General features: G+C 46.1%; 2 protein-coding genes across 2 annotated transcripts in view; both read right to left on the bottom strand.

Annotated features, from left to right (window-relative positions):
- Nucleotides 1-23,846, bottom strand: part of LOC309369095 (uncharacterized protein) — an 83,787-nt gene that overhangs the window by 51,849 nt on the left and 8,092 nt on the right. The gene's annotated exons all lie outside the window — the stretch shown is intronic.
- Nucleotides 19,118-23,846, bottom strand: part of LOC309369090 (uncharacterized protein) — a 63,312-nt gene continuing 58,583 nt past the window's right edge. Inside the window, exons 5-6 of the mRNA XM_081909738.1 lie at nt 21,792-21,918; nt 19,118-20,809 (exon numbers count right to left, since the gene is read on the bottom strand). Coding sequence (XP_081765864.1) covers nt 19,119-20,809; nt 21,792-21,918 — 1,818 coding nt within the window. The 3' untranslated portion in view covers nt 19,118. The remainder of the gene's footprint in view (nt 20,810-21,791; nt 21,919-23,846) is intronic.

Genomic DNA, 23,846 nt, shown 5'->3' on the forward strand with positions numbered 1-23,846 from the left:
GGGGTACCTTTACCTTTACCTTCCTTGCAAACCTCGCGCAACCTCGCCCCTCCCTGGCAGGACCCCCTGCTCCCTGGGGCTCCCCCCCCACCTGAGCCACCCTCCCCTGCATCCCTGGGACCCCCACCTTCTCCCCACTGCACCCTCTGGGGGGGGGGAGAGGAAGAGACTCACCAGATCCCCTGGAAGAGAGCAATGCAGCCTTTGCAATAGCAGAAAGCAAAACCCCCCCCCCTTGCAGGAAGGGGAGGGAGGGGGTTTTCATCTGGAGGACCTGGCCCCCCTTTACTTCCTGTCCTCTCTAGGAATGCAGCTCAGCTCCCTTTAACCCTTGCAAAGCCGGGTCCACCCTGCTCAGTCCTCTCTGCCTTTTCTCTCCTGCATTGCACAATCCCAGAGATGCTCATTTTATTTTTGCTCTTGGTTGGTCTGTGATCCGCCCCCTCCCTTGGCCAGAAACTGGAGGAAGAGGTTGCAGGGAAAAGGGGTTTGCAGGAAGCAAGGAACCTCCTCCTAGAATGGGAGGGAGCCCTAAGGGTCATCTATTCCAGCCCCCCTGCAAGGCAGGAATCTCAGCCAAAGCATCCAACCTCTGCTTCAAAACCTCCAAGGAAGGAGAGTCCGCCATCTCCCAAGGGATTCTGCTGCTCTTCCCCTCAGAATGTTCTTCCTGCTCTTTAGGCAGCAGAAACTGCTTTCTGGTCCTCTGGGTCCCTTATTCTGGGTGCTCCCCTCTAGGGCAGGAGAAAACAAGCTGGCTCCCTCTTCCATGGGTCAGCCCCCCAGATATTGAGAGGTGGCTCTCAGGTCTCCATCCAGGCAGGTCTCAGCTGAGGGGCGAACAGGAAGACACGCTGTTCCTGCCTCTCCTGGGACTACGCATTGCTGAGCTGCAAAATGCAGGAAAGGGCACATTTTGAAGGCTTTGGGCATGTTTTGTGAATGGAGAAATCTGAGGAGAAAACAATGACACCAGACAGGAATACCAGAGCCAAACAGCAGCCAGTTGGCTTGGTCTTTCTTGAAGACTGTGGCGACAGGACTCCCACCTGCCACAAGGTGGAAAAAGATGGATGCCCAGAACAACAGAGCCCCCAAACTTTTATCAGCTGCTAATCCCCATGTTACACCCCCCCAACTACATCACTCATACATCAGGGTAAGGAAAGGTCTGGTGGCAGTAATCTGAGCATCCTGGACCCTGCCCCATGGTTCTCCTTGCCCTCCAGCAAACACCCATCAAGTGTAACAAAAGAAAAAAAATTCCTTCCAGTAGCACCTTAAAGACCAACTAAGTTAGTTCTCTTGGTATGAGCTTTCGTGTGCATGTACACTTCTTCAGATACACATGCATGCACACGAAAGCTCATACCAAGAACTAACGTAGTTGGTCTTTAAGGTGCTACTAGAAGGAATTTTTTTTGTTTTGACTATGGCAGACCAACACGGCTACCTATCTGTAACTGTAACAAAAGAGATATTTACATTTCCCTGTTTCCCAACAAAGTCAATCACACCCTTTTGTCTTCATCTGAGTTTGTTATTTCTGAAATGGCAACCTGTCCAGCACTCAGGTATCAGGATGCCAGGAATCATCACTCAGGTAGAGGGGCTGCTGAGTAGCTGAGCTCACATGTCTATATGAATTTCTGAAGTTTTCCCAGTGAGCCAGTACATAGATACCTTTATTAGTGAAATCTTACATTTGGTATTGTGCAGCAGAGGCCCTTTGAGCAGATAGGAAGAAACTGTGATGAAGTGTTTTGTGGGGACAAGTCACTGTTACCGGAAAAATCTGAGGGCTCCCTTGGACAAAAAGTAAAGACACCAACCAGAGTAAATTGAAGCAAATCAGCAGCCTGTAGGCTTGGTCTTTATTGAAGAAAGACTGTCACTACAGGGTGCTCCCCTCACTTGCAGGTAAGAGGAAAGACCTAGAAAAATAGTGTGCAAGGTCTTATAAAAACTTTTGAAATTCCCCTCCTCTAGGTCAAGCCCACCCCCAGAAACATCATGCAAACATTACAGAAAGGAGGGGTTGAGGGAGGAGTTGGTGGTAACCTGAGTGTCTTGTCACCTGGCTGGTTCCTCCCCCCCCCCCATGAGTCACTTCCAGGAGACAAAGGGGAGTTTGCAGTTTCCTGCCCCCAGAGGGAAGATCTGATCATTGGCCTTTGTTTCAGTCCATTCTGAATCCACTCCCATATGCAAGTTCTTTGTGATCTTGATTGTCTTCTGTCTGGGATCATCAGGGCTCCTGTGGATGTGCTGAGACAGTGAAGGGATTATGGCTGACCAGAACCAAGCCACCCCCCTTTGTTAGTTCTTGTCATATGGAGTAAAATAAAAATGGAACCGTGCAAATCCGATGTATGGTTGATTTTCTATGAATTTATAACAGAAATGTGGCGTATGTAGTGTGTGAGTGTGTGTGTGAAGTTTGTACAAACAGAATGATTGGGGTGGGGTGGGGTTCCTGCTACATCACAAATGTCACAAAAGTGATGGTGCTGATTTTGGTAGTGGGCTGCATGTGCATGATATCTGCTGCAGGGGTAACCCCCTCAAAAAAACCTATACATAAATTCCTGCAACTGTTTGCTTTCCAGTGTCTGGCTATACCTCTTGGCTCGTCCTACAAACTTTGCTGGGGGGCTGTGTTCCCCCTCCCAAAGCAGGGACACACTCTTAGCACCCGAAAGCTGTACCACCTCATTGCTGCTGCCGGGGGTGAGAGGGTTTATATAGTGGCGGGTGATGCCCTTAGGGAATATTTGGCCAATTAAGTGAGGCAGGGAATCCCTCAAGGGACGGAGCAGCAGCTGATTTGCTACCTGTGCTATGACGCCCTCCTCTCAGCTGAGCAGGTGCCCTGGGGGGACCTCAGAGGGGAGGTCTGGTGGCAGGAATCTGAGCATCCTGGACCCTGCCCCATGGTTCCCCTTTCCCTCCACCCAACACCCATTGAGTGTAACAAAAGAGATTGCTGGAGGCAGGGGTGGGACCTGTTGGCCGTGAATATCTGGATTGGCTAAGCAGATGAAATGGGTAGAAGCATCTCAGCCAGTGGGAAAGGCAGACATATTGACTATGGCAGGCTTAGGCAAACTCGGCCCTCCAGATGTTTTGGGACTACAATTCCCATCAATCCCATTATGTTTTTATCATTGTTGTTCTGTATTGTGCTCTTAATGTTGTACACCCCCCTGGGATATTCTGATAAAGGGTGGTATATAAATTGAATAAATATTATTATTATTATTATTATTATTATTATTATTATTATTATTATTATTATTATTATTATTTTCCCAGCACCATAAGTTCCTTGTTTGATGATGTTTTTATGTTATAAAGGGCTCTGAGTTCCGCCTTCTGGAGTGCCAAGCCTTTTTGAGAGAACTGCTGTGGAGCTGAGATGAAGGAGGAGAGACCATTCCCTCTCCACCCAGAAGAGTTGTGGAACTCCAGGAAGATGCAAACTGAAAGACAGTGCGCTATTTTATGAAAAAAATTATAACTCTTTCTTATGTTATATGATGTTATGATGTATTGTAATTTTCATAAAATGTATACATTGCTTGATTGTAAAAACACACACACACTTTCAAAATGTTTTTTAAAAATATTTTTATTAGTAATTTCAATATAACATTTTATCCAACATATCATCCTTCACCCCCCCTTATTTTCCCCCTCTCCAAAAAACCTGAGCCCCTCAACTTCCCCCAGCTCCTCTCTCTGGTTTATCAACATATGTTATTTTCTGCATGTTACCAAACTGTACAGATCCTTAATTTATCTATCTAAATGTTATCAATAAAAAGTTTGTAAATGTTTATTCAAAACCTGCCAAGGAGTCCAGTTCATTTTGTTGCTTCTGTAAGTACTTTGTAAAGGGTTCCCATTCATCTTTAAAACCACAGTTATCCTTGTCACGTAGTTTGTGTGTCAAGTTTGGCAATTCTGTGATTTCCATCCATTTCTCTTGCCATAGTTCTTTAGTTGGGATTTCCTCATTCTTCCATCCTTGTGCTGTTAAGACTCTTGCCGTCGTTGTCGCATACATAAAGATATTTTTCAGTTTCCTTGGCAGGTCTTTTCCTACAATCCCTAACAACAATGCTTCAGGTTTTTAAACAAATGTTAATTGGAACATTTTCTTCAACTCATTATATATCATTTCCCAAAACTTTTTGATTTCATTACAATCCTACCACATATGGTAAAAAGTCCCGTCTCTTTCTTTACACTTCCAAAACATATTTGAGCTGGTTTTCTTCATTCTTCCTAACTGCACTGGTGTCATACACCATCTATACATCATATAATTTTCTTTCAGCAAGAAACACTCTGTGAATTTTAAATTGGTTTTCCATAACCTTTCCCAATCTTCCACAATAATATTATGACCTATATCTTGTGCCCATTTAATCATAACTGGTTTCACCTCTTCGTCTTTCGTCTCCCATTCTAACAGAATACCGTATGTACCTTTCAGCAGTTGGAATCTAATAGTCTCTCCTTTATTTGTCAAAGGACTCTCTGAAATTCTGATGTTAGCCTGTATCTCCTTTTCATGTATGTAAAGGAAATGCCCTCTGGGAATTCCCATTTATATCTAATGTCAGCTCTCCTGAGTGCTATTGTTAAATATCTATATTTGGTACTAAGTCTCAATTTCAGTGGAATCTCTCTAAAGATATCTACTTTCTGTCTGGCAACCACATGATTTTTTTCAAAAACTGTTCTGAAGGATTGCGTCCTTCACTCTTTTTGTTACTAGTGTTAATAAAACATCTCCTGGCTGCCTCCGTTCTCAATTTTCACGCAATCTAATTCTGAAACAGCTCTCTGAAAGCCCATCCAACCAATCTTTGCTTTCTCCCATCCATTCTGAAATTGTCTGTGTGACATATGTCTCCAAATTTGGCTCTGAATCAGATTCTGGAAGGCCTCTGTCAGGTAGACGCTAACTTATTACTTCAGCTAAATGTCACAGGATTAAACAAGGTACTACAGTGGTACCTCGGGTTACAAATGATTCAGGTTACATACGCTTCAAGTTACAGACTTCCCTAACCCAGAAATGGTACCTCGTGTTAAGAACTTTGCTTCAGGATGAGAACAGAAATCGTGCTCCGGCGGCCCCATTCGATAAGTGGTGCTTCAGGTTAAGAACAGTTTCAGGTTAAGAACAGACCTCCAGAACAAATTAAGTACTTAACCCGAGGTACCACTGTACAGGCACAGCTTCTCTTAAACTTCCTTCTCTCATAATCAGTTGTTACACTTCAGGTATCCAGAATAAATGCTAAAAGGCTTAACTCTGTTTATTATAATAATAATAATAATAATAATAATAATAATAATAATAATAATAATTTATTTGTACCCCGCCCATCTGGTTGGGTATCCCCAGCCACTCTGGGCGGCTTCCAACAAAGATGAATGATACACTAAAATGTCACATATTAAAAACATATTAAAAACTTCCCTGAACAGGGCTGCCTTCAGATGTCTTCTGAATGTCAGGTAGATGTTTATCGCTTTGACATCTGATGGGAGGGCGTTCCACAGGGCGGGCGCCACTGCTTCTCTGTTTCTGCTGCTTCTCTCTCATTCCCTTCCTTAGTTATGACAGGACAGCCCAGTTTCCTTCATGGCTTCATACTTTGGTCCGTGAGCGAGGGGCCACTTTTCCTCGGTTCCCCTCTCTCTTAGCAATCCCACTCCCAAGGTATTTTCCTTTGTATGTCAGACCCAGGGGATCATCTGAGTCCTTTTTACTGACTCAGAAATCTCCTTTTCCTAGAAAAACTTTCCCCTCCCGAATGGAAGGAGACCCCAGAAGAAGAGTCTTCCCACAGCTTCTCCCTCCAGATTAAGTCCCGTCTGAACACTCTCTCCAGACCCTCAACATGGTCTTCCTATCTCAGCTACGACTGTTAATAGAGGATGAGCTGCCTCACTTCATGAAATTAAAACCTCGCTCCTTCAAAGTATTAGAGTTCAAAGACTGTGATAAAAATGAAAGAAGAGCAAAGGGAGAAGAATATCATGGTTCTCAAATGATGGATAACATAGGTTACTATAGGAGAAAGAAAATAAAATGATAATTATTATTATTATTATTTATTATTTATACCCCGCCCATCTGGGTGGGCTTCCCCAGCCACTGTGGGCAGCTTCAAATAAAATATTAAAATACTAATACATCAAACATTAAAAGCTTCCCTAAACAAGGCTGCCTTCAGATGTCTTCTAAAAGTCTGGTAGTTGTTGTCCTGTCCCCCAAAACAGTACTTCTGTCTTGTCAGGATTCAACCTCAATCTGTTAGCTGCCATCCATCCTCCAACCACCTCCAGACACTCACACAGGACCTTCACCACCTTCACTGGTTCTGATTTGAAAGAGAGGTAGAGCTGGGTATCATCCGCATACTGATGAACACCCAGCCCAAACCCCCTGATGATCTCTCCCAGCGGCTGCATGTAGATGTTGAAAAGCATGGGGGAGAGGATGGATCCCTGAGGCACCCCACAAGTGAGAGCCCAGCATCCCCCCCACCACTTTCTGAACACAGCCCAGGAGGAAGGAGCGGAACCACTGTATCACAGTGCCCCCAGCTTCCAGCCCCTCAAGACGGTCCAGAAGGATGTTATGGTCAATGGTATCAAACACCGCTGAGAGATCCAGCAGAACTAGGAAACAGCTCTCACCTTTGTCCCTAGCCCACCAGAGATCATCAACCAGTGCGACCAAGGCAGTTTCAGTCCCATGATGAGGCCTGAATCCCAACTGGAAGGGATCCAAATGGTCCGCTTCTTCCAGGCGTGCCTGGAGTTGTTCAGCAACCATTTGCTCAATCACCTTGCCCAAGAATGGAGGATTTGAGACTGGGCGATTGTTGGCCATCGTGGCCACATCTAAAGATGGGTCCGGGGAGGGTCCCTCATGGAGGGAAGCATTCACCACCCCACGAAGTCCATCGCCCAGCCCTTCTCGGCTAGCTTTTATAAGCCAGGATGGACAAGGATCAAGGAGACAAGTGGTTGGTTTCACTTGTCCAAGCAGTCTGTCCACATCCTAGGGGGTAACAGATTGGAATTGATCCCACACAACTTGACTAGACAGGACTCTAGCACTCTCCCGCCCTGCTCCCACGGTGGAGTCTACGCCTTCTCGAATCGGAGCGACTTTGTCTGCAAAAAACTGTGCAAAATCATTGCAGGAGATCATGTGGCCTGTACTGGGTAAATTGTGGTACTGCTAAATTGTGAACCACCTGAAAGAGTCTCCTGCTGCTGTTTTCCGCAGATGTAATATAGGCGGTGAAGAAAGTCTTCTTGGCCGTCACTATCACCACATGGTAGGCTCGGCATTGAGCTCTAACCCGTATCCGGTTAGCTTCAGAATGGGTTATCTGCCACCGGCGCTCTAGCCGTCTCAGCGATTGTTTCATCACCCTCAGCTCCGGGGAAAACCATGGGGCTGTCCGGGCTCCATGCAATCGGAGAGGGCGCTTCAGAGCCAAACAGTGAATAGCCCTGGTTAACTCCACATTTCAGCGGGCCACCAGGAATCAACTAAAAGGCCATCAACACGGGATAAAACACCCCCAACCACTGGAAATCATTTGGATCCATTAAGGGGCTGACCATCTGAATCGGTCCCACCTCCCTGCAGGAGGAGAAGGTTCGCAGAGAAGTCCAGTTGCACCAGGAAGTGATCTGACCATGGCACTTCTTTAGTTTCGTTTTTACTTAGTTTCAGATCACCAACATCCATAATAATAATAATAATAATAATAATAATAATTTTTTATTTATACCCCGCCCTCTCCAGCCAAGGCCGGACTCAGAGCGGCTTACAAGCAATAATAAAAGCAAGTTGAATGATTACATTTAAAAGCAAAATTAAAATACAATATTAACATATTGAAATATTAAAATATTAAAATTTAGCTTCATCGCAGGAGGAGAAGGAAAAAAGAAAGAGAGGGAGGGAATCAAATTGGCTCCAAGTCAAAGGTCTGGCGGAACAACTCTGTCTTACAGGCCCTGCGGAAAGAAATCAGATCCTGCAGGGCCCTGGTCTCATGAGGCAGAGCGTTCCACCAGGCCGGAGCCAGAGTTGAAAAGGCCCTGGCTCTGGTTGAAGCCAATCTAACTTCCTTAGGGCCCGGGACCCTAGGGTGTTGCTATTTATGGACCCTGAGGCTCTCCGTGGGGCATACCGGGAGAGGCGGTCCCGTAGGTACGAGGATCCTAGGCCGTGAAGGGCCTTAAAGGTCAAAAGCAGCACCTTAAATTTGACCCTGTACTCTACCGGGAGCCAGTGCAGTTTGAAAAGCACAGGGTGAATATGCTCCCATGGCATAGACCCCGTGAGGAGCCTCGCTGAAGCATTCTGCACCCTCTGGAGTTTCTGGGTCAGCTTCAAGGGCAGCCCCGTGTAGAGCGAATTACAGTAGTCAAGCCTGGAGATGACCGTCGCATGGATCACTGTGGCCAGGTCGGGGCGGGAAAGGTAAGGGACCAACTGCTTGATGCGGCGAAGGTGGAAAAATGTCGCCTTGGCTGTTGCTGTAACTTGCGCCTCTATGGAAAGGGAGGTGTCAAGGATTACACCCAAACTCTTAACGGAAGGCAATGGCACTAATTGGGCCCCCGCAAGAGAAGGGAGTTGGTCCCTCATCCCCATGCCATCCCAACCCAGCCATAGGACCTCTGTCTTCAAAGGATTTAGTTTCAATCGGCTCCCACGAAACCATCCAGCCACAGCTTCCAAGCATCTGGTCCGTGTGTTCGGGGCCGAGTCAGTGTGGCCATCCATCAGCAGATAGAGCTGAGTGTCATCAGCATACTGGTGACAGCCCAGCCCAAAGCTCCGGATAGTCTAGGCAAGGGGGCGCATAAAGATGTTAAAAAGCATTGGGGAGAGAATTGCACCCTGTGGCACTCCACACACCAAGGAATGGTGCGATGACCTTTCCCTCCCTAATGCCACCCTCTGTGCCCGACCAGAGATAAAAGAGCACAGCCAGTTACGGGCTATGCCCTGTATCCCTACGTCTGCGAGGCAGTGGTCCAGAGGATCATGATCGACCATGTCAAAGGCTGCTGACAAATCTAAATGGATCAGCAGTCCTGACCCGCCTCGATCCAGTTGTCTACGGAGATCATCTGTTAGGGCAACCAGAGTCATCTCGGTCCCAAAACCAGGACGGAACCTGGACTGAAATGGATCTAAAGCTGATGTTTCCTCCAGAAACCTACCAAGCTGTTCAGCAACTGCTCTCTCAATTACCTTACCCAGATATGGAAGATTTGACACACCACTGCTTCCTTCAGTTCCCCTGGGAATGTCCCCGTGTCAAGGGACAAATTGATAATTTCTCTTTTTTTATAATATATTTATTAGAGTTTTCAATTTTATACAAACAAAGAGAAAAAAGTAAAAAGAATTTTTTTAAAAAACACATAAAGTTCACAACTTATTTTTCAGTAACATATTTCCCTGACCTCCTCATACCTTCCCTTCTTGTATTCCAGTTCAAATTATTTGTCCAGCAAATCCTTATTTCATAGCATTACAGCTAAAAAACACCTTATTTTCTATCCAATATCTTAAATTATTGTAGCTTAAACTTTTACTTATAAAAAACCATTTTTTCATATTCTTTTATACCATTACAGCTAGAAACCACTTAGTTTCAATCCAACATCATTCAACATTCATTAATATTGCAGTATTTCTGTAAATAGTCCTTAAATTTCTTCCAATCTTCTTCTGCCAACTCTTCTCCCTGGTCGCGGATTCTGCCAGTCATTTCTGCCAATCCCATACAGTCAATCAACTTCATCTGCCATTCTTCCAGAGTGGGTAAATCTTGCGTCTTCCAATACTTTGCAATGAGTATTCCTGCTGCTGTTGTAGCGTACATAAAGAAAGTTCTATCCTTTTTGAACACCAACTGGCCGACCATGCCCAAGAGAAAGGCCTCTGGTTTCTTCACAAAGGTATATTTAAATACCTTTTTCAATTCATTATAAATCATTTCCCAGAAAGCCTTAATCCTAGGGCACGTCCACCAAAGGTGAAAAAAATGTACCTTCATTTTCTTTACATTTCCAACATTTATTATTGGGCAAATGGTAAATTTTTGCAAGCTTGACTGGGGTCATGTACCACCTGTATATCATTTTCATAATATTTTCTCTTAAGGCATTACATGCCGTAAATTTCATCCCAGTGGTCCACAACTGTTCCCAGTCAGCAACCATAATGTTATGTCCAACATCTTGTGCCCATTTAATCATAGCAGATTTAACCGTCTCATCCTGAGTGTTCCATTTCAACAGCAAGTAATACATTTTTGACAAAATCTTAGTTTTGGGTTCTAACAATTCTGTTTCTAATTTAGATTTTTCCACCTGGAAGCCAATTTTCTTGTCCAAATTATAAGCCTCCATTATCTGAAAATAATGAAGGCAGTCTTGCACTTTGTTTTTTAGTTTCTCAAAACTCTGCAGTTTCAATCTATCTCCTTCTTGTTCCAAAATTTCCCAATATTTCGGCCATTTGGCCTCCATATTGAGCTTTTTCTGAGCTTTCGCTTCCATTGGTGACAACCACCTTGGGGTTTTATTTTCCAATAAATCCTTGTATCTAATCGAAACATTAAACAAAGCTTTCCTAACAATATGATTTTTAAATGCTTTATGTTCTTTGACTTTGTTATACCACAAATATGCATGCCACCCAAAAACATTGTTAAAACCTTCTAAATCCAAAATGTCTGTGTTCTCAAGAAGCAGCCAGTCTTTCAGCTAGCAGAACGCTGCTGATTCATAATAAAGTTTAAAGTCTGGCAGGGCAAATCCACCCCTTTCTTTTGCATCAGTTAATATCTTGAATTTTATTCTGGGCTTCTTGCCCTGCCAGACAAATTTAGAAATGTCTTTCTGCCGGACAAATTGATAATTTCAACCAGGGGGGTCCGCACAACATCTAGATACTCCCTAATCAGCCAAGATGGGCACGGATCAAGGAGGCAGGTGGTGGGCCTACTAACTTGGAGGAATCTATCCACATCAGCAGGGAGTATCCGATCGAAATGGTCCAACACTGGACCTGATGTCAGTCGAGGGGCCTCCAGTTCAGTCACTGTATCTAAATTGGCAGGGAGGTCACGGCGGAGCAACAGGACTTTCTCCCCAAAAAGCTCGCGAATGCCTCACAGCTGTGGGTTGAATTTGTGCTTAGATTTGGTTGTCCTCCTAAGGACGTTATTGACCTAATTATTCTAAAAAGTTGTGCCAGGCGAGAGCTAGCGGATGCAATGGAAGCTGCAAAGTAAAAATTCTTAGCAGCTTTCATAGCCATCTCATAGGCTATCATAAGCGTCTTATAAGATGTTCTTGAGGCTCCGTCACGAGTCCGTCGCCATACTCGCTCTAGCCGTCTGAGATCCCGCTTCATTTTCTGGAGCTCCTCAGTAAACCAAGGGGCCTGGTTTCGACGGGGTCGCAGAGGGCACTTAGGCGCGATCTCATCAATGGCTGCCAAGAGCCGGTTATTTCAGTCCTCAACAAGGTCATCTAATGAGTCGAGCAGGGTCCCGCAAGGCTTGTTGGAATCTATCAGGATCCATCAGTTTTCGCAGACGAGCCCAAATAGGTTCGCCACCCGAGCCGGGGAGGAGCGGGAAGTCAATCTTGGCTTTCAGAGCGTAGTGATCAGACCATGGCACTTCCACAGGGGGGAGCATGATCACATCTATGCCAGCCCCAAAGATCAGATCCAGTGTGTGGCCTGCTTGATGAGTGGGGCCCAAAACAAACTGGGAGAGCCCTAGTGTTGCCATGGAAGTCACTATAGGTCCAGAGCCTGTGAGGAAGGAGCGGCATCGGCATGGACGTTGAAGTCTCCCAAAACCAGTAGGTTTGGGAACTCCAAGGCCCAGCCCGCCACCACCTCCAGCAGGTCTGACAGGGTGGCTGCCAGTGTGCTGGGTGGTCAGTACACCAGCCAGACAGCCAAGCTCTCCTTGGTGCCCCACATGAGACCAACACATTCAATGCTGGAGATCGCCGGTGATGGCAGAGCTCTGAAAGAGCAATCCTCCCAGAATAACCGTACTCCTGCCCCTCGACCCACAGTCCGCGATTGATGGAGGACAGAGAAACCTGTGGGTGTTATCTCATGTAGGGAGACTACTTCGCCTTCCCGTACCCAGGTCTCCGTCACGCAATCCAGGTCAATCCCCTGTGAGACAAAAAAGTCACGCATCATGGCGGTTTTGTTGCCTATGGACCTGGCATTGCAAAGCACCAATGACGGAGGTGGGTAATCCTTGCTCGCCCTACCCTCATCCTTTGGGATGGGGTGTAGATTGGAAGGGGTTCGAGGATCACTGCATCTTGAAGCCCTTCGCCAATAGATATCTAGCCCCACCGCCATTCCTCCCTAGCCCTTCAATAGTGGAAATCCCAGACCCCATACTAGCCTCCCCAATAGAGGGGTAACATCCCCTCAATAACAAGTCATCCTTGGCCCGGACTCCTGGGTCAAAATGGTATGGGGAAGAGGTGGAGGTTTGATAGGGTAAGTATCCCTAGAAGATAGAACCCAACCAACCACACCCCAAGCGGGGAGGACAGTCCCATGGTGTTTCGTTAACTGTCAATCCCCCTCTCCCTCCTGGGTTAATTGGAGGATTGTTGGTTCTATCTGTGGCTGTGGAAGTATTAATGAGGTATGTGTTATAAGATGTGGATCACTGGCCAACAAAGAGCCAGATTCGAATTCGGAAGATCTGTCCATCCTGTCTCGCCAGGAGTACAGTAGAGAAGGCTGATCATTCTGGTAAGTTTTTGGAACATTAGGCAAAGGTCCAGATGTAGATTTGGTGCTGGATATCTCCAGATTGTCAGCAACATAGAGTTCTTTAGGTGTTGTTGCCATAGAAATGTCGGAGGTGCCAAATTCCTCATCTAATTCGGTGTCGTTTGAAAAGGGAACAGGGAGTTGCACTGATGTCTTTCCATGGGATAAAGAGCTGTTGGACGTCTTTAAATATTGTGCTCTAGGCTCTACTGTCCTTATATTTTGGGTAGAAATCTCAGTCTTTATACTCATTAGCCTCTTCTTCAGGTCTTGTAATTCTAGGCTTGCAGAGTTCTTTTCTTCCCCCCCCCTTTGGGCAATTAGTGTTTCTAGTGATGAGCTTGGTTTCCCTTATCTGCATTAGCTTTGACTCTATGGAAGGGAGCAATTGCCTCCTTGTTTCGTCCTTAAATACCCTCACTGGGCGGAGAGAATGGAACCACCATAGAGTATCCTTTATCTCCATGAATCGAGATGGGAGGGCTGATGACCTAAAGGTCATAAATAGGCGTGTTGTGTTTCTCACAGTAGGCAGGAAGTGGAAATTTTCTAGATCTACATTTTGGTACAGTGGTGCCTCGCAAGACGAAATTAATTCGTTCCGCAAGTCTTTTCGTCTTGCGAGTTTTTCGTCTTGCGAAGCACGGTTTCCCATAGGAATGCATTAGAAATCAATTAATGCGTTCCTATGGAAACCGCCTTCAGACCAGGTCCGGGGACAGTCTGTCCCCCGACCTCTTCTGAAGGCTGGCGGGGGGCAAAAGTCTTTGCTCCCCCCTGCCTGCCTTCCCGGGAGAGCGGAAAACGCAGCGCTGCCTTCCCGCTCTCCCGGGAAGGCAGGCAGGGTGGACAAAGACTTTTGCCCCCCGTCCGCCTTCGGAAGAGGTCCAGGACCTCTTCCAAAGGCGGGCGGGGGGCAAAAGTCTTTGTTCCCCCTGCCTGCCTTCCCGGGGGCTTTTAAATCGCCCCGGGACTGTCCGGGGCGATTTAAAAGCCCCCGGACGGCTTTTGAAGGCAGGCGGGGGGAGCAAAGACTTTCGCCCCCCGCCGGCCTTCAGAAGAGGTCCTGGACCTCTTCCGAAGGCCGGCGGGGGGCGAAAGTCTTTGCTCCCCCCTGCCTGACCTTCCCGGGAAAGCGGAAAAACGCACTGCGATTCTCCGCTCTCCCCGACGGCTTTTGAAGGCAGGCGGGGGGGGGGGGAGCAAAGACTTTCGCCCCCCGCCGGCCTTCAGAAGAGGTCCAGGACCTCTTCCGAAGGCGGGCGGGGGGCAAAAGTCTTTGTCCCCCCTGCCTGCCTTCCCGGGGGCTTTTAAATCGCCTTCAAAAAGCCGTCCGGGGGCTTTTAAATCGCCCCAGGACAGTCCCGGGGCGATTTAAAAGCCCCCGGGAAGGCAGGGGGGACAAAGACTTTTGCCCCCCGCCCGCCTTTGGAAGAGGTCCTGGACCTCTTCTGAAGGCTGGCGGGGGGCAAAAGTCTTTGCTCCCCCCCCCGCCTGCCTTCAAAAGCCGTCCGGGATAGCAGGAAGCGCTTCCCTGCTATCCCGGACCGCTTTTAAAATGCTGGCGGTGGGGAGAAAAGCCTTTCGGCCCCCGTCGGCCTTCCTGGACCTCTTCTGAAGTCCGAAGGGGGGGGGAAGGCTTTGCTCCCCACCGCCAGCATTTAAAAGAGGTCCCCGGAGATTTCCCTATGGGCTTTCATCTTGAGAAGCAAGCCCATAGGGAAAATCGTCTAGCGAAGCGACGCAAAAACCGAAAAACCCTTTCGTCTTGCAGGTTTTTCGTCTTGCGAGGCATTCGTCTTGCGAGGCATTCGTCTTGCGGGGCACCACTGTAATGGTAATTCAGGAGCTGAGACAAGGGCATAATGAATGAATGAATTTATTAATACGGTCACAGACCAGCGTCAACACACACAATATAACAGATCATAAAAAATATCAGAAATACAAGGGACAATATGAATATAACAAGGATTTAAATATAAAAATTAAAATTAATTGTTAGCGTGCCCCCTGTAATTAACATTTAGGGGTTTGGTCATTATGGGATACCACTTGCTTCCTGCGATTGATTGCAGACGCACAGAATTTAGCTACATTTAATATAGTCTTGGGATTCTTGTCCTCTAGCTGTAGTTTTAAACTATGGTATTCCGATTCTTTCCTGGACTTATGCAAAACAGGTGTAATAAAAGTCGAACGTATATCCTCATAAAGACGACAACGTAATAATACATGTGAAGCAGTTTCAACTTCCAACGAGCCACAAGGACAGACCCGTGCTGTGTATGGTTTACCCTCAAATCTACCCCGAAGTAAGGCAGAAGGGAGAACGTTAAATCTGGCGAGGGTAAAAGACCGTCGGTATTTGGGTACCTGAAGACCTGACAGATAGTTAGCTGGAGAGAAACCTCTTCCATGGTCCCTTATTGCTGGATGTTTGATCATTTCGCTCATGTGGCATTGTAATTCTATGTCCCAGATACGCTGGTGAATTGTAGTCCTAGCTTTCTCGAAGCCTATCGCTATCAGGGTCTGCTGTGGGATCCCCAAGCCTTTAAATTTTCCAGCAGTGTAGCTTTCCATCTGGATTGGTAGGTATCTAATAATGTTAAAGGTGCCAGCCCAACCAGGAAGAAAATAAGCTTTAGCCAATAATGGATCTTCAATATCCATATCCGAGTACTGATAGGAATTTGCCCAACCTCCAAACGAACCGCTATGTTGGATACGCAAGAGGGAATCCCCAGCAGGCAGCGGGAAAACTTAGCTTGGAATGCCTCTAAGAGAGTAAGGTTTTTAAAGCTGCAGATCTGGGATCCATATAACAATTGTGATAGTATTTTGGCAGCAAAGACCTGGGAGGCTGCCGTTATGTGTTGGCCCCCTTTCCCATAAAAGAATCTTATTAACGCTTTGGTAGATCTTTCTGCATTTGCAATAGTATTATTAATCTGAAAGCGCCAGGAGCCCCTTTCCTGGAAGGTTACACCCAGGTATTTAAAGGTTGCTACCTGTTCTATTGAGCGATTGTCTATTCTCCATTTGTGCCGCCTCCTTTTTTTAGAGAACACCATGACTTTGGATTTGTTGTAGTTAATTGTTAGTTGTTTGATGCTGCAGTATTTGGTAAAAGATCTCAAAAGTTTTCTTAATCCAACACAAGAAAAGAAATTAAAACTGTGTCATCCGCATATAAAAGGACCGGGAGGGGCGTACCAGCCAATTTGGGGGGATGGGCATTTTCTTTCTCCATATTTCCTACTAGCGAGTTGATATAGAAGTTAAATAAAGTAGGCGCAAGGACGCACCCTTGCCTAACCCCCTGATAGATTTGGATTTCCTTGGATAGGTGGCCCTGTCGGTCACACCTTACCCGGATTCGTGTATTTTCATATAGACTGTAGGCGTTTGGTTATATTTGCGGCGCTTAGCTTTCCCCAAAGCCTGTCCCTCGGTATTAAATCAAAAGCAGATTTGAAATCTATAGAGGCCACGTATAGGGAACCTCCTTTTCTTGATGTATATTTCTCCGCAAGATGTTGGAGAACAAGGCCCTGGTCTAAGGTTGACCGATTTGCCCTAAAACCCGCCTGTGCTTCTGAAAGAATGTGGTTTTGTTCCAGCCAGTCCACTAATTTATCGCATAGGTGGGCAGCGCACAATTTGCTAATGATACTTAGGAGGCTAATTGGCCTGTAATTAGCCGGATCTGATCGGCTCCCTTTCTTGAATAAAGGGATGATGATTGCTAATCCCCAGTCCTCAGGGATAGTGGCCGATTGATCTATGCTGGTAAATAGGGCAGCTAGGACAGGGGCCCACCATTCAGCATTAGCCTTAAGGAGTTCCGGTGTAATGTTGTCTACGCCGGGTGCTTTTCCAGGTTTAAGGGATTGGATGAGCCTATAGATCTCTTCAGTTGCTACTGGGCGCCATTCGGCGCCAATATCACTCGAAGCTGGGGGCATGGCCTGCAAATGTTGATTTGATGTATATAAAGATGAAAAGTAAGCCTCCCAAATCCCAACTGGTATAGTATAATCAATTTCAATTGGGGAGTCTTGCCAACTTTTTGCAACTATTTTCCCAAACGTGGCTGAGTCTTTCCTTCGAGAGGCCTCTAATAAGCATTGCCACTCCCCCCTTTGGGCCTGAAGCTTTTTCTTTTAATCAGATATTTATATTTACGTTTGGCTTTGAACCATTCCGCAGGAAGCAAGGGTAAGTTCGCTGATTTGGACATAGTCATTTGTCTGCGGTTCATCCATCTATGAGTGTATCGGTGAATCTCAAGCATTATCTGGTTCGTTTGCAAGACTTGACAGGACCTCACTTCATCCATAGATTGAGTTGGTGAGTTGTTAACAAGTCATTTCTTATCATCCTTTTAAACCCTTGGGCATTTAAAGGGGAGGAGCTAGTATCCAATTGTTTCTCAATGTTAACTATTTTGGTGAGGATTTCATTCAGTCTTTGGAGAACCAGAGCCATAATTTCTGCAGACAACATGCAAATCTCTTGGAAGGGGTGCGTATCCGAAATCGGTTGAAAGTAGGCTCCTCTGATATCTTGTTCTAGAGGCATGGGTGGGTCAGTGCTAGGAGTGGGAGGAATCCCTCCTGCTCCTGCCCTCTTGGATGGATTAGCTTTTTCTGTGAGGAGGGGGGTCGGGTCATTGTCATCCTCCTTAAAGTGGGGTAAGGTTCCCCCAACGTTGTTACTCACTGCTTCTTCTATTTGCTCCATTTTCTTGGCTTCCTCAACCTGTTCTGTTACTGAGCCAGGGAAGATGGCGTTGGCTCTCTGGTGATTCTTTATTTTAGAGAAATTGTGAGTCCCAATAATGATCTTCTGGCTCTTTGCATCTCGTTTTCACCTTCCGGCAGGCATTCTCAATAAGGAAGAGAGGTGAACACCAGGTCTAAGGCATGTCAACGACTATGAGTAGGGCCAAACATATTCAGGGAAAGCCACATGGAGGCCATGCTTTCCACGAAGTCCCAAGCGGCCCCTTGTAAGGTCGTGTCGGAGTGGATGTTAAAATCCCCTAGGACAACCAAACTAGGTGTCTCCAGGAGAATATCCGCCATGACCTGGAGCAACTCGGGCAGGGAATCCTTGGTGCAGTGGGGAGGTCTGTACACCAAAAGGAATCCTGTACTGCCCCTATTGCCCAACTTCCAGAACATGCACTCAGAGAACTGGGTCTTCCCAATAGGACGCCTGCTCCACAGGGAAGGACACAAAGCAATGCCTTCAAGTTTTTTTAAAAAAAGTCTGACTAAAGATGCTGTCAGGGGCTCAGGAGCAGAGGCACAGGAGAGGGAGGAAATGGAGAGCGAGGGGGAGGAATCCGAGGGGAGTGTAGGCGGTGACAGTGGTCCGAGGGATTCCATGAGCCTCTCCAGCGAATCGGAAGATTCACAGAAGGGAGCGCCGATGGCCAGGGCAAGGGGGGTGCCAAGGGGGATACCCCAGAAGGAAGGGGCCAGCGGGGACTCCCAGAGCAGCAGTTGGAAATCAGGACCAGCTTCCCCACCAGAGCGCAGTGGGGGGGAGGAGTCTCAGGCACCGGGACCAGTGTTCTCACCACCAGCGAGAGGAGATGAGTCAGGATTGACCACGCCTCCATCGGAGAGCGGGGAAAGTCAAGAGGAAGGTTACCGGCTGGGCACGCGCACGCCAAGTTCAAATGTACAGGCGAGCGGCACAGCAGATAGCCCGGATAGGGAACCAGGTCCTAAAGCCCGCCGGAAGGAGGGGCAAGAATCAGGGGGGTCAGCGTCAGAAGAGTCCAGAAAGGATGAAACCCTAGGGGGCAGAAGGACCCAGAGGAGGAAAGAACAACGGAAGAGGTGGAGTAAGGCTAGAGTCTTAAATTGGTGTCTAGGGGGCGGAGACTCAGATGGAGCTTCACCGGTCTAAGTTCTAAGACGTAGAGCTGCACGCTGCGGTTTGGAAATGGAAACTAATCTTCAATAAAGACTTTTGTACGTTATTACTGACTAGCGTTGGTCCTCTGTGAGCTGGGACCTAGAGGCAGCTCTGACAGATGCGGAAGAAATTTTTGACAGCAAGAGCTGTTAGTGGATTGGACTCCCTTGGGAGTGCTGGAATTTCCATTCTTTGAGGTTATCAAAAGAAGTTGGATGGTGATTTGTCATGGATGCTTTACTTGGTATTCCTGCATCACAAGGGGTGGAATAGATTGCACCAGGGATCACTTCAAGCTCAAAAATTCTACAATTCCGTGATTCTCCCCTGTATGAATTCTTTGATGGTAAGTGAAACTGGCCTTTTGATTGAAGCTCTTTCCACATTCCACACACTGATAGGGTTTCTCCCCTGTATGAATTCTTTGATGGGAAGTGAGATTGGAGCTCTGACTGAAGCTCTTTCCACATTCCACACACTGATAGGGCTTCTCCCCTGTATGAATTCTCTGATGGGAAGTGAGACTGGAGCTCATACTGAAGCTCTTTCCGCATTCCATACACTGATAGGGTTTCTCCCCTGTATGAATTCTTTGATGGGAAGTGAAATTGGAGCTCTGACTGAAGCTCTTTCCACATTCCATACACTGATAGGGTTTCTCCCCTCTATGAATTCTTTGATGGGTAGTGAGACTGGAGCTCATACTGAAGCTCATTCCACATTCCATACACTGATAGGGTTTCTCCCCTGTATGAATTCTTTGATGGGAAGTGAGACTGGAGCTCAAACTGAAGCTCTTTCCACATTCCATACACTGATAGGGTTTCTCCCCTCTATGAATTCTTTGATGTTTAGTGAGATCGGAGCTCATACTGAAGCTCTTTCCACATTCCATACACTGATAGGGTTTCTCCCCTGTATGAATTCTTTGATGGGAAGTGAGACTGGAGCTCAAACTGAAGCTCTTTCCACATTCCATACAATGATGGGGTTTCTCCCCTGTATGAATTCTTTGATGAGAAGTGAGATTGGAGCTCTGACTGAAACTCTTTCCACATTCCATACACTGATAGGCTTTCTCCCCTGTATGAATTCTTTGATGGGAACTAAGATTGGAGCTCCGACTGAAGCTCTTTCCACATTCCATACACTGATAGGGTTTCTCCCCTGTATGAATTCTTTGATGGGAAGTGAGGTCAGATCTCTTCCTGAAGCTCTTTCCACATTCCATACACTGATAGGGTTTCTCCCCTGTATGAATTCTTTGATGTTTAGTGAGATCGGAGCTCATACTGAAGCTCTTTCCACATTCCATACACTGATAGGGTTTCTCCCCTGTATGAATTCTTTGATGGGAAGTGAGACTGGAGCTCAAACTGAAGCTCTTTCCACATTCCATACACTGATAGGGTTTCTCCCCTCTATGAATTCTTTGATGGGAAGTGAGATTGGAGCTCTGACTGAAGCTCTTTCCACATTCCATACACTGATAGGGTTTCTCCCCTGTATGAATTCTTTGATGGGAAGTGAGATTGGAGCTCTGACTGAAGCTCTTTCCACATTCCACACACTGATAGGGTTTCTCCCCTTTATGACTTCTTTGATGTTTAGTGAGATTGGAGCTCCTACTGAAGCTCATTCCACATTCCATACACTGATAGGGTTTCTCCCCTGTATGAATTCTTTGATGGGAAGTGAGACTGGAGCTCTGACTGAAACTCTTTCCACATTCCATACACTGATAGGGTTTCTCCCCTGTATGAATTCTTTGATGGGAAGTGAGGTCAGACCTCTTCCTGAAGCTCTTTCCACATTCAATGCACTGATAGGGTTTCTTTCCAAAGAGATTTCGTTGTTGGGATGTGGAATGGGAGCTCTGACTGCAGCTCTTTCCACATTCCAAATTTTTACGTGCCTTCTCCAATCTGCAGATTGTGTTGTGGTCACCTTTGTTCTTGTTTTCCAATTCATCACAATCTGCAATGGAGAGAAAAAGGGATTAGAGCCTCAGGAACAAATGGAGCCCCCCGTTAGGGAATAATGCTCATTAAATTTGTTGCAGAGAAGGCAGTCTTCATTTCCTTTGTTATTTGCAATAAACCAATGTATTTATTATTGGATTCTAATCGTTGGTTGAATGTTGCTTTGTTTGAAGTAAGTTACACATTTTAAATTTTTTGTACTTTTTGTAAAAATTTTGTACTTTTTTCATTGGTTTAGATGCTATTATTACTGTTTCATGTTTATACAGTAGCACCTCGGGTTACGTAACCCTCGGGTTATATAAACATCAGCTTATGAAAGCGTCAAATCTATGCGCATGCCCAGAACAGTGATCCTCGGGTTGCCAAAACCTCGGGATCTGGCCGGATCTCCGGAACGGATCCCATTCGCAACCAGAAGTACCACTGTATATGTGTTGGAAGCTTCCTAGAAGGTCAGAGTATAAATAAAAATTATTATTATTATTATCACTGCCAGTACTACCTGGGATTCAGTCAGCCTGGCTCTTCTCTGGGGCAGATGTTGTTTGGCCCAGTTATGGCATCCCCTCCATCTCGTGTCAGTCGTCTCTTTGGTCAACCCAAGACTGACAGCAGCAAAAACAAAAACAGAAATCCTGACAGAAGCTACTTATCTATTCTAACAATTCTGAAGCTGACATTTAAGATGCCTGGGCCGTTCAGATCAGCCCAATTGTGGTAGAAGGAGGCAGAACTGGAGGAAGATTGTTCACAGAAAAAACTGTAATCTACTATTTCTTGTGGGGGGTATTAGGTAGAAGGAGGCAGAACTGGAGGAAGATTGTTCACAGAAAAAACTGTAATCTACTATTTCTTGTGGGGGGTATTAGGTTCCCAGGTGTTGTAGGGGGCACTGTGAAAATATATGAGGTTTGTCACATAGAGGTATTTTTTGAATTTCCTGGCAGATAGGACGATCCCACACGGAGGCTTACCAAGAGAGGCCACGATCCCCCGATTCTCCTCCATGACGTCCTTATGCAGAGCTCTCTGGTCAGGATCCAGCAACTCCTGCTCCTCGTCCGTGAAACGAACAGCGACATCTTCAAAGCACACTGGACCCTAAAAGAAAAAGGGAAATGTCCTCCTCTGAGACAGCAGAAATATGATCTGCTACACAATGCTCTGTTATTTCCTTCCTGTTAATTGCTGTTATTTAAATAGGATTGCTTTGCTGCACATCTTTATTATGGGTACCTATTTTAACGTTTTAATTGCATTCTTTTATTCTGCATGTCTTCATGTCTGCATGTTTTATTCTTGATGTCTTCTGCTTCTGTTAGGTCCTTTCCACTTTTGTCCTTTATTATGGAAATCTTTGTACGAAATGTTCCTTTCATATCTCCAATTTTCTTGAACAGATCTCTGGTTCTTCCCATTCTATTGCTTTCCTCTATTTCTTTGCATTGCTCGTTTAAGAAGGTCTTCTTCTCTCTCCTTGCTATTTTTTGGAAATCTGCATTCAATTTCCTGTATCTTTCTCTGTCTCCCTCGCATTTTGCTTGCCTTCTCTCCCCCGCTATTTGTAAGGCCTCATTGGACAGCCACTTTGCTTTCTTGCATTTCCTTTTCATTGGGATGGTTTTCGTTGCTGCCTCCTGTATAATGTTGCGAGCCTCCATCCATAGTTCTTCAGGCACTCTGTCCACCAAATCTAAATCCTTAAACCTGTTCCTCACTTCCACTGTGTATTCATAAGGGATTTGACTTAGATTGTATCTTGCCGGCCCAGTGGTTTTTCCTACTTTCTTCAGTTTAAGCTTGAATTTTGCTATAAGAAGCTGATGATCTGAGCCACAGTCAGCTCCAGGTCTTGTTTTTGCTGACTGTATAGAGCTTCTCCATCTTTGGCTGCAGAGAATATAATCAATCTGATTTTGATGCTGCCCATCTGGTGATGTCCATGTGTAGAGTCGTCTCTTGTGTTGTTGGAAAAGCGTGTTTGTGATGACCAGCTTGTTCTCTTGACAGAACTCTATTAGCCTTTGCCCTGCTTCGTTTTGATCTCCAAGGCCAAACTTGCCAGTTGTTCCTTTTATCTCTTGACTCCCTACTTTAGCATTCCAATCCCCTATAATGAGAAGAACATCCTTCTTTGGTGTCACTTCTATAAGGTGTTGTAAGTCTTCATAGAATTGGTCAATTTCAGTTTCTTCGGCACCAGTAGTTGGTGCATAAACTTGGATTACTGTGATGTTAAAAGGTCTGCCTTGGATTCGTATCGAGATCATTCTATCATTTTTGAGATTGCATCCCAGTACAGCCTTCGCCACTCTTTTGTTGACTATGAGGCCACTCCATTTCTTTTACGGGTTTCTTGCCCACAGTAGTAGATATGATGGTCATCCGAACTGAATTCGCCCATTCCCGTCCATTTTAGTTCACTGATGCCCAGGATGTCAATATTTATTCTTGCCATCTCATTTTTGACCACCTCCAACTTACCCAGGTTCATGGTTCTTACATTCCAGGTTCCTATGCAATATTTTTCTTTACAGCATTGGACTTTCCTTTCGCTTCCAGGCATATCCGCAACTGAGCGTCCTTTCGGCTTTGGCCCAGCCGCTTCATCAGCTCTGGATCTACTTGTACTTGCCCTCCGCTCTTCCCCAGTAGCATGTTGGACGCCTTCCGACCTGAGGGGCTCATCTTCCAGCGTCATAACTTTTATATGCCTGTTGTCTTTGTCCATGGAGTTTTCTTGGCAGGGATACTGGAGTGGCTTGCCGGTTCCTCCTCCAGGTGGATCACGTTTGGTCAAAACTCTCCACTATGACCTGTTCATCTTGGGTGCCCTGCTCGGCATAGTTCATAGCTTCTCTGAGTTCTTCAAGCCCCTTCGCCACGACAAGGCAGTGATCCATGAAGAGGTGGCAAGAATACACAGAGGAACTGTACCAGAAAGAAATGGATGTCCCGTATACTCCAGATAGTGTGGTTGCTGACCTTGAGCCAGACATCCTGGAGAGTGAAGTCAAATGGGCCTTAGA

Source organism: Podarcis melisellensis (genome assembly GCF_964234715.1).
Source record: "Podarcis melisellensis genome assembly, chromosome: 4".
Taxonomy (NCBI): Eukaryota; Metazoa; Chordata; class Lepidosauria; order Squamata; family Lacertidae; genus Podarcis; species Podarcis melisellensis.